General features: G+C 34.1%; 1 protein-coding gene across 1 annotated transcript; it reads right to left on the bottom strand.

Moving 5' to 3' along the window:
- Nucleotides 1-352: 352 nt before the first annotated feature.
- LOC143633108 (BEL1-like homeodomain protein 8) lies at nt 353-4,259 on the bottom strand. Its single transcript, XM_077101455.1, has 4 exons — nt 3,316-4,259; nt 1,961-2,364; nt 1,803-1,863; nt 353-856 (listed from the first exon to the last, which is right to left on the bottom strand). The coding sequence occupies exons 1-4, from the start codon at nt 4,252-4,254 to the stop codon at nt 392-394; spliced, it is 1,869 nt and encodes a 622-aa protein (XP_076957570.1). The 5' UTR covers nt 4,255-4,259; the 3' UTR covers nt 353-391.
- Nucleotides 4,260-11,992: the final 7,733 nt, after the last annotated feature.

Here is an 11,992-nt window from a genome sequence, read left to right as displayed (position 1 = left end):
CGCACAGCATCATTGTTTAGCCTGCTATCATTTGATTTTATTGTAAAGCACGTGTATGGTGGATTTTATCTAACTAATTCATAAATCCAATCCAATTTACTACCTCCCAAATTTAGATTCAATCTATAAAAAACGTTAATAATTTAACAAATGTATGCTACTAATACCTCATACATAATAATTTGCTATAAGAGGAAAGTGATTCCTTCCTAGTTTTTGAAACTTACAAAATCATGGATTTGGGTTTACAGAACCAACAAAAACCCTGGAAATAACCAATAATATGCCATCTACCACTACCGTAATTCTGATTAGATTCCTGAAAAATCCAATATTTTTCCATGTTATACGATTTTCTTGATGCTACATGTACCATTTCACCGTTACAAAACTACCCTACAAAATCATGAACCAACTGACCTCCATACCGCTGTCGAAGCTGTTGTTCGTGCTGTTGTAACTGTTGCACGTGTTCCGCGTTCTGCCTGAGTCCTAATGTGAGTGATACAGGCCCCATTCCACTGGCCTCGAATGTGGTTCGTTGGTAGGGCATGATGTTTGTAAAGGACCGATCCATGGTGGGTTCGGGAATATGGTAATCGGACCTTGACCGTTTCTCGTGGTCCCATAGTTGCTCATTTTGACTGTTGACCATGGTCAGGGTTTCAGAAGTCCTTAAACCCTCGGCTTGTTGCTTGTTCGTCAATGAGCCTATGTCCATGTGGCTCGTGTCTTGACTGTCGGTTGGAGGGTTGTTTGAGTTCGAGTTTGCTAAGCCTTTTGTTTCAAGGGTGTGGATTTCTTCAACCATAGGTTTCCATATACGCACTCTCGCGTTTATGAACCAGTTCGAAACCTAATTCAATAGACCATGAAATGTATATTATTGGTCTCGAAGCACATTGTGGTGTCCCGGGATCACATGCCTAGTTATGGTGTCCCGGGATCACGCGTCTAGTTCTCCTTAAGGGATTTGCATGTGTCGGTTTTGGACTGAATCTGATTCAGTTTTTTGGATTTTTGAAAACCGTTTGTTTTCGGTTTTCATTGTTTTGTTTTTTTTTCTTTCTGTTCTCATTTGGGCTTATAATTATCGGGAAAAAAAAATGTGCCAAAATAAGGCTTGAACCTGTTGTTGATTTATGATTGATTGATTATTACAAGTTTGAATCTAAAATTTTTGGCTACATCATTTATTTATTTATTTTTTCTTGTATAAATTACTCAACATTCAAAAGTAAAAACTACAATCCATAAATTCAATAAAAAAAGTTCGATTTTCGCGGTTTTACAGTTCCAATTCAGTTATGAAAGTCGGTTTCATTTTTTCAATTTTTCGTACATGCAAAACCGAAATGAAAACCTGGTTTTCGAGAAAAAAAAACATAAAACCAAACGGTTGGTTTTCGGTTTGGTTTGATTATGTCGGTTATTTCAGTTTCATGGATGCACCTAGTTCCCCACATGTAGCAATATTAAATTGCTTACACATGAGCATATCAATAGATAATGAATGAATAGAAGAATCTTGTGCATACAAATCAATGTTTTTATTTAATGATAAGGGGGGCACTCGTTACATAACCAATAACATGTTGATAACCATAGTAACCGCATAACACATTTGTAAATAATGCAAAAAAGATAATCAAAAGTAGTGAGAGAAAACAGATACATTTACATAATCATGTTGTGTATCACATTTGAAGTAAATTGTAAAATTTCATTATGCGGTGGCAGTTCTCAACATACTATTAATTGGTTTTGAAACGAAATATTGACATAGAGATTAGAATTCTAACCTGATTTCTAGTTAATCCAGTTTGAGTAGCCAACATATGCTTGTCCGCATCCGAAGGATACCTAAACAAAATCGAATTTCAAAAGTGCTACATCATATAAACATAAATGTAAACTAAAATATCATGTTTATATGCATAGAAAAAGCATAGAGTGTTACGGGTGAAGAAAATGATCGAATAGCCAAGCCTTTAGAACTGCGACTGCACGTTCAGGGAGACCACGCTGAGGCCGCCATATCGGTTGTTGGTTCGCATAAGATCCCATTCCGCCACTAGATTTCCCATGTCTTTGAAGGTTATGGTCCATAGACTTCAATTGAGACAACGAATCGTTTGCATTATTAGCATCAAATATTCTACTTGGAGAACACAAATCTTCAAACGTTTTCTTCATTTGTGTGAGTTGCTCAGAAATTGCATTCTTCACAAAGTGAAACTGTCGAGAAACCGACTTCAAAGCCAACGACACGAACGGTGTTGCTGAAGTAAGTCCCGCGACTGTTTCAAAAGACGAAATCACCATTTGCATTTGCTGATGATACTGCCTGTACCTTCTGCATACCTTTAAGAGACATAGTAACAAAAAACATTAACATAAAACATATGAAGGTTTAATAGTAAAAAAAAAAAAACTGTCACTAAACGTTAGTTTTAGTGACAGTGATCAGTGGGGGGGGGGGGGAGACTGTTGCTGTTTGGATTATAGTTGTAATGAAAAGATTAATGGGGCGGGAAAACATAGCATGTGAAACCTCAATTATGAAAGGATTAAGGACTTTAATAGTGACGAGACAGTGGGGTAACTACAGTTTAAAGTAGGCTTAATTGGTTGGTTTATAAGAGTTTCCAACGTTCCAACGTGCTTGCTTTTGGACCTTCCAAATTCAAATATCTATAAACAACGTTGATATTATTAATTAATCATTTATTTACATAATGAATCATATTATCAAAATATGATAAATTTAATCAGAATAAATAAAGCTTCTATAACTAAAATAATTTTTTTTATAGAAAAAAATATTGATTAATTAATTATGTGAAGGTAACTAGCTTATCCAAAGTTGTTATCCTACATAGCGTAATCACTTTAAAACATCATCACAAAACACCTTTAAATCAAGAACATTTTGAGCTAATTATTGCACAAGTGTACTAGTTATTATAGAAAGTTTACTTTGCTAATCCAAAAATGATACATACTTTGTAACGTGACCACTAACACTTATAACTTCTAGTTTCGTTAAGGATAATCCCACTCTGACCGAAAAATAACTCCGTGTGCACCATTGCACTTAACTTTTATTCAAGTTGTTTTAAAACAAATTTATAACAATTTCATTAGAATAAAAATAGCCAATTGTTCGTACGCGAAGATAAAGCTAGTGGAATTGCCCATTGCAACAAAAATTAAAGTTAGAAATGTCATAGGACACGTTATAACAAGTACGGATTATTACCACTCAATCGATAGTTCGGATTATAAAAATTAACTAATCAAGATTAATAATACCTCTTCTTGCATATACAACAACTTGGCTTTCTTATGATGAAACTCCGGCCTATACGATTCCGAGCCACTCCGGCCCGCAACATGATCATTCGAACCGTAACCAGTCGATGAAGATGCACCCGACTCACCCGAAACCCTACTCATTTCCTCCTCAAGAATCTTTCTCGTATTATCACACGCCTGAACCAAATCTTGACCTCCAACCTTACAACTATCACTCAACAACTCCTGAGCAGGCTTCAAATACTTCGAATTCTTAAGAATCGTGGCGTAACCCGTAAACGGCCCAAGCGGCCCGACGTTCCGGTGCGCAAAAGATGGCATATCCATCAACTGTTTCGGGTGGTCCGAACCCGCTTTCGGACAATGGTTTAACGTTGGAAACTCGGGTTTGGCTTGAGGAACCGATGACAATGATAAAGATAATCCTTGTGTAAACCCTAATTGATCTGAACCGTTCATCCAGTTATGCGATCCAACGGTGGCGGATGTGACAACTTCTTGGAGTGTGTTTGGGTAATACGGTGGTGGTGCACAGCCAAACGCCGCAAGCTCACCGGATGTTTGAGCATAAGTTTGATCAATGTTCATGGAACCAACGACGTTCCAGTGATCATTGCTTGCTTGCATCTGGGTTTGATCGATCACTTTACACGTCGCCGGAAGAGCAAAACTCGCCGGAGATGAACCCGAAACCGATACCGAACCCGAATCTTGATCGATGAAAGTATGACTTGGAGGTAATAAAAGGTGAGGGTTGTTGGCAATGGAATGAAGCATTTCGGGTGGGAATACATTCGGGTCGTATGAAACGGGTCGGTAAGGATCTTGGTGGGTCGGGTCGTCGGAGTTGTGTTGGAATCTCAGCTTATGCCGTCGGTTCTTCTGAGCTACATGAGATTCCGTTCTTATGTTGTTCATGTTATTCATATTATTCATGCTGTTGGTATCCATCGACAAGGAGGAGTTTAATAATAATAATAATAATAATCGGACATGTTTGGTTGGTGGTCGGAGAGAGATACGCCGCCGTGGACGGCGGAGAGAGAGAGAGAGAGAAGAAGAGGTAGCGTAAGGACAATGATTGCAAAGGTGATAATTAAGTGCAGTTGGCTTTTTAGACTTAAGAGTGACCTAGATAGATATTTAACGGCGTTACGATTTGACGGCAGATGTTGGTTTGCGGAGTTGACGGGAGTTGGAGGATAAGGAAGTGCCCCTAGTCGGCCACTTAATTACGAAAAGGCCATTTGGTTAATACTACCTGTCTGTCTTTTGTGGAGGCCACAAGGATTTGACGGCCATTAATTGGATGTACCCGAATCTCTACTCCGATATAGTTTTCTCCTCCACCATACAAAATGTTGGACGCCTTTACAACAACATTACATTTAGTTCTTTAGCTTGGTTGCTTACTTTTTTAAAAAATCAATATTTTGTATTTGGTTATGCTTTCTTTTCATAAAGTTATATGTATGGAAATTTAAATTATATGTTTAGTTACAACTTACAAGTGATTTAAGTGTATGTGGAGAGTTGAGACTTTTGTTGAATTCATAGTCACTTGCTTCAACGGCCACTGTATGATAGCACTCGTCGAAATTATCTTAAAATGTAATTCATCAACAACTTCTTCAAATCTACCCCTTCATTAAATTTGAGTTTGTTCGTGATTGATCTTTATAGGCTGAATTTGGTGTAACTTGGTTTTTGTCTCTGGTATATGTTGGCAAACTTGTTCAAGTTAAGCATAAACTTCAATTCTTATAAACCCCAACAACCTTCTTTAATACATGTATCTTAGATGTGTCATATGTGTAATTTACTTTACAAAATTAAGTACTTTAATTTGTTAGTTGATAAAAATCTATATATATACTTAACCCTCTTTTATATCACTTTAATTAGTTAAGTTTTAGTTTTGAAGTTGAGGCTTTAACAACTTATCTCATGAACCCATGTCCCTTCTTTAATTAGTTATAAGTTTTAGTTTTGAAGTTGAGGCTTTAACCTTTAGCTGTTTGTGGAAATTTATGATATATTTAATTTTAAAATATATAAACTGAATCGGATTAAAACACATAATGTGAAGTAATTCATATACTGGTAAAAAGTTTGTAGTTTATTTTTGTTACTACTTCTGTCGTCATACAATCAAATAAAACAATAAATCATTATTATAATTATCTATTATTATTATTAAAGATGCTATAAATATTTAAATTATAAAAGATGTCACTATAATTATTAACTATATTTGTTAAGTATATATATTATTAAAGCATCATTATCATTTAATCGTTGAAAGCTAATTTTATGGTATAATGGTATAAAATACTAACCTTAATGATGGAAAAGATTCAACCTTTAGCCATAGTTCCACTAAAAGTCGATTCCCTTAAATAAGAACTTATCCCATAAGATCAGATGTTTTACACCTTTAAGGTGAACAAGCGCATAAAATGCTACGTTCATCCAATTAAAGAGTTAAATAGAGAACTATAAACTAAACTAAAATGGGAAAATTTTCAAAATTGTCTTTTAAGAGAAAGAAACTATAAAATGGCCCAAATATCTTGAAGATTATCAAAATAGACCAAATAATTTGGACTGGGGCGTCGCATTAGGAAAAGATCATTAATATGAGGGAGCATGTCAAATTTTTGAAAATGTCGAGGGAGTAGGACATATTTTTTATTTAACTTTTCTTCTCAAAAAGCAGTCTTCCTAGACGGTCTTTTATGTTTCTTAGCTGATCCGTACAAATTTTCAAAATATTTGAAAATGTTTCTTTTTAATTTCGTCTTGGGAAACGCATTTGAGAGAAATTTGTTCCAAGGAGACGAGATTTTTATTTCCTCTTATAAGTTGGAATCCCATCCACATTGACAAGATTTAAGAAGATTCCGTCTACACCGACAATATTTTTTATTAACTAAGTTTCCTTAATCTTCATTTTATTATATCTTCAAGATTTCTTCTTCTTCTTCTTCCATTGATAAAATGTTATAGATGTTTAATTTTAAAACTAAGTTAGGCAAATAAACAAATATAAGTTCTGGTTACTTAAACTTAGTTAATAAAAAATATTGTCGGTGTGGGCGGAATCTTCTTAAATCTTGTCAGTGTGGACGGATTTAAAATAAATCTTGTCGGCGTAAACAGGATTCCAACTTATGTCAAGAAAATAAAAATCTCGTCTCCTTTGAACAAATTTCTCTCAAATGCGTCTCCCAAGACGAAATTAAAAAGGTACATTTTCCAAGATTTTGAAAATTTGTACAGATCAGGTAAGAAATATAAAAAAAACCATCTAGGAAGACACTTTTGGATAAAAAAAAAAGTTAACTCAGAAATATGGCTTACTCCCTCAATATTTTCAAAAATTTGGCTGTGTGTATCAACATTATTCCCATATTTGCCCTGTTCCCTCAACATTTTCAAAAATTTGGCCTGCATCCTCATATTAAGAATCTTTTTCCAATGCATAGCCCCGATCCAAATTATTTGATCTATTTTGAGAATCTTCAAAATATTTGGGTCATTTTATAATTAATCTCTCTTAAAAAGTGTCATTTTAATAATTTTCCCAACTAAAATACATAATACATAATATATATAAAACTTTGTGTGTGGGTGGGTGGGTGGGGTGAGGGTTGGTTTGGGGATAGTTCATGTTTAAAGGCAACAGACGCATATAATTTAGGTGAGTGTGGTGGGGGTGGGGGGTTGATCGGTTTGGGGGAATTCTTGTTTAAAGGCAACACATGCATATATTTCAGGCGAGGGGTATAAACGTTTATATATAATCACATAATGTGTGCTTTGTAATTATATATTACGTACCATGCTACACAACAAGGTTATTTAATTGCATACCACCATTATAATTATTAGATTTGTTCTTCTTTATTTCACAATAGTGTAGTGTTTTGTAATGAATCTCACTCTATAAAAGACTTTTTTTTTTGCGAGAATAGAAATTTGATATAAATCATTCATTTTTTAATTTGAAAAAAAGACCTTTTAATATACAAGAAAAGTTAAAATGCAATATTTATTCATATATTTTTATATCTAAAAAGTTATATAACCAAAATTGTTTATAGAATATATGTAAGTCATGAGTAGATATATTTTTTATACATAACCTACGCATGTGTAATAAACTTTCTACACATGTAGAAGCAAACGTTTAAAATTGAAAAAAAAAAGCATATGAACAAATTGGTTTACTGGTGTATTAAACTATATTAGTCATTGAGATTGATTTATAAGTTATTTGATGACGGAGAAGATAAAATATAGATTTTGTCATCTTCTCCCTTGCTAAGATGTTGTGGGTTTCAGTCCTGATGGGTTAATTATTTCCATGCTTTTATCGTAGTTAATTATGAGTTTTTAATCCAATTGTGTGGTAAACACGATTATGTTTTATATGTTTGTTATATATGTTTGTTATATGTAGGGTGAAAGTGGGAAATAAACAAAATAGAAGTCATTATGTAGATTCCTAACCAAAGCAATAGAAATTGTAAGAAAATGGACCCTAGAGTATCATATGCTGGCAGCGTAGGCCAAGTGAAGGTTAAACACAGATTAAGAGCCTTTCATCATAGTATAGAGACCCTATAGTATCCTATACCATGACATATTATCATATGTTGGGGGAGAGTTTCCTATGCTAATTGATTATTTGACAAAACACTTTAGTTTAAAGAGGTATTCAAAGCATAAGGTTAGGGTTTTTCAATTGACTCTTTAGGGTCTGAGGTCGAACAAGAAGCGACAATAGGAAATAAAAAGGCATCACTTCATCTACTCAATTCCGAATCAATTCCCAAGTCAACCAAATTCAAGATTGAATTATGTATATGAGCAGCTAATCCACCCATGACCAATCCCAGGTGTAAGATTTTGCTAGCAACTTGTATTCAATTTGGTCTTTTATGTGCTAAAGATGAATAGGCTTTAATCATTCAGTTATGTGTTGTCGAGTTATGTTATTATTAATTTAATACATGTGAGGTATTAACATTTTAAAGAAACACCTTTTCTTTATATGATTGCATTAGCAATGTGTCAATTATTTTTTCTATAATCGTTAATAAACATCATGCTTTGCAATTCTATATAATGTGTTGGTAATTGTTTAGAAAACATCCTAGCGCGGGTCTTTATTTGGATTCGGATCATTAAGTGACTTGGTCGGGTTCCTTAGTCTAGGAATTGCCCTTTAACCTAATTACTGAACCGATTATGTCTATGTAGTTTTCAATTACTTAAAAGTTGATTAAGTTATACATTATGTTACGAAAACCCAAAACCTAAGTGCAATCACCTTTTTATTAGGTGTTTACAAATCAACATGCTTTTAGTGTTGTTTGGAACATTTACATTCAATTCTATCTCAAAAATTTAACTAAAACTCTCATTTATCTCTAAAATTATTGATCTTATAAAACCCCATACATCCACCTCTCCATATTTACCCATATTCAATTAAGTAGTATATTTTTTTTCCTCTTTCGTGTATACTTATATCCACTCATAAACATCTATAAATATTGAATAGTAAATATTGATATTTAGAGATTCAATATTGTATCCCTATATTTTTTTTCTCTATTTTAGATAAACGGATAGAGGAATGATTTAGGTTGTTTTTTACCATTCTCCACATTTTTTATATAGATTTAAAAGATACCATATGTTTTAGAGACCTCAATATAAATGCTCTTAATTAAGAGATTACAGGAATGCCGGTGAAATGGTATTTAGAAAATTCATTGTAGTATCCCTTTTTAACATTTATGTGTTAGGTATTGAATTGTTTATGAGATATACTATAGTATTTCCACTTAACATTTATCTATATACTTTCTGTAAGTGGGTGGGGGGAATGTAAGGGTGATCACCACATGTTTAGTAAGATGTTGAAGGGGTAATCGTTATCCATTTAATGAAATTTTGGAGGGTGATCACCATATTAATTAGTGAGATGTTGAAAGGTGATCACTACCCTATTAGTGATATAATGAAAGGTGATCCATACCCATTTAGAGAAGATAGTGAAGGAACTTTCACTACCCAAATAGTGAGACAATGTAATAAGGATTACTAGTGTGGATTAGGATGAGTTAGTTAACGCTCTCCTAACAATTATAAATCTTTAATTTGTTGTTTCTTCTACTCTTGGATTTAAACTTATAAATTATCAAGTTCCCTTTTGTTTACTCTTTAAGTTTGATTTTAAACTTATAAAATCATCAAAAGCTTTTTAAAATGTTACAAAAATTTTAAAACATATTCACCCCACGTGAAAGTTTCTTTTTCGATCAAATGGAACCAAATTTCTAGTAGGACAATCTTTGTGTTTCCTTTTGTTTACTCTTAGGTATGATTGGTATGGGGTAATGGAATGGATGAGAGAATTAAATGAATATGGGAATGGAATGAACGAGGTAATTGAATTAATCATTACCATTCAATTGTCTTGTTTGGTTACCATGTGAAAATGAAATGAATCATTACTTTGTGTTGTTTTGTAAACGAATGAACAAAATAAATTTGGTGGTGACTCAATTTGGTGGTGTAGGGGTAGTGGTGAGTGGTGGTGGTGAGTAATGAAGATGATCGGTGGCGGCAGCGGTGGGTGGCGGCTGTGGTTGGAGAGGTGGCGGTTAGTAGTGGTAGGTGGCGGCGGTCCTCCGAAAGAAAGGGTGGTAAGTTGATCATTTACTGATTGAATTTGGAGTATCCTACTTTCACACAAATCACAGGGTTCAACAAGCAATGGTGGTTGGTGGTGGGTAGCCGCGAAGATGGTTAGAGGTAGCGGTGGGCGGTGGTCGTGGTGGTGGGTTGCGATGGCGGTGGTGGTGGACGGTGGCGGTGGTCGTGGTGGTGGGTTTAGAGGGAATAGAATGAACTATGTAATGGATCTTTCCATTCCATTAACCAATCAACACTTTTTTTTTATTCCTTAGCAATGACCTATTCTGTTATGTTTTTTATTCCCGCCTATCAAACGCTACCTTACATTTTAAGCTTACGAAATTGTCAAGAAAAAAAGAAAGTAAAGATTTGAAGAAGTTGTTTCCTAAATTTTAGAACATACACTACACCCCATGCGACATTTTTTAAATGGATCTTAATTTTTAATAGGATTATTGGCTTGATTTATGGTTAGGAGTATATACCATGCTAAAAATCTTGTGGCTTATAGCTTGATTGATAAAAGTTTAAATAAAATTAATTAAAAAAACTTGATTTAAATTATCTGAGTCGAGTTGGTTCATTGCTATTATCAAACTGAGCTTGACCTAAGCTCGGCTTTGGTCATGGCTCAATCCTATGCTTGTTCAACTTCAAGCTGGACCTCGAGTCGAGCCAAGCTTCTTTGTTTAATTTCGAGCTCAAATCCACCTTGGCTTGACTTGGGCTTAACTCGTGAACAATCCAAATTAGAACCACCTCCAATACCCAAGTGAGTCTTCCTGAGACGGGATTTTAACCGTCCATACTGATTTTGATGCTCCTTGCCTGACTCACCCATGAACACCATAAAGGAGGAAACTCACTGTGGCACCCCGCATTTTCATGTTAGCCCCGTTAACTCAAACTCCGTTATCTTACACGTCATGCATAGCGTTTACATGAGTCAGTAACGAGTCACACACACGAGTTCGTCAGTGCGTGTTGGTGATTAATGTCGAACCCATAAATGTTAAATAACTTAGATAATTTAATCATTGCATGCTAAATGATTATGTGTTACATGACCTGTTATTATATTTGTTTAGTTTACTTGTTTATTATAATAAAATTTTAAAAAAGTGTTTTAAACCCTTTGCGCATCGCGACAGGCGTGGCACTCATGCTTTGCGTAGCGCGAGTAAGCAACAAGACGAGAATGCTTTTATAAAACCAATTTTTGAGAACCCTAATGTCTCATAACTCTTCAAAACCGTCTTTAAACAATAACACACACATGGGGCAATTTTGTGTGTTCCTTTCAACAATTAATCAAAACATGAAGTAATTAACGTTTAATCCTTGTTTCTTGCTTATCTATTATTCTTACTTGTGGAAAAACCCTAGATGTCCAATATATCTGTAATATTGATGTTCATTCATGCTTATGATGATACTTGATTGATTTTTCTTGATTAGAAACCCTAGGAATGATTTAAGCATGATCTTGTATGTGTTTAGGACAATATGACAATAGATTCTGGCATATTCATTCTCGTTTATTGATTGGTCTGTAACTCGATGCTAATTGATTGTTTTTCATCGATTCTTGATTCCATGATGTTCTACTTTGAGTCTAGTTTCCATAAAGTTATATTTTCTAATTTTTGAAAGAGTGGATCATTATTTTTCTGATTTTACAAAACAGCATGTCAAATCTGATTCGAAAATATGTTTTCTGACCTAATTTCCCGACATCATAACATGAGATTGAAAAATCAAATTGGATTGTTTCCACTTATAGAACTTCACATTTTGAGTTAGTATTCTAGCCCAATTATCCTTGCTTGAATTGGTTTAATTTAATGGTTTAACCAAGTCTATACTTTTTATTGCAACTTGATGGATTATCTATGCCTACTTGTGATTATTGATTTATTGTGAATATTTTACACAAAGGTAAAATATAATAAAAATATTT

This window comes from Bidens hawaiensis, unplaced genomic scaffold (genome assembly GCF_021521415.1).
Source record: "Bidens hawaiensis isolate Kalapana, Puna unplaced genomic scaffold, B.hawaiensis_p1.1 tig00006617_1, whole genome shotgun sequence".
NCBI lineage: Eukaryota > Viridiplantae > Streptophyta > Magnoliopsida > Asterales > Asteraceae > Bidens > Bidens hawaiensis.
The sequence above is the reverse complement of the archived record's forward strand: the minus strand, read 5'-3'. Positions and strand labels throughout refer to the sequence as shown.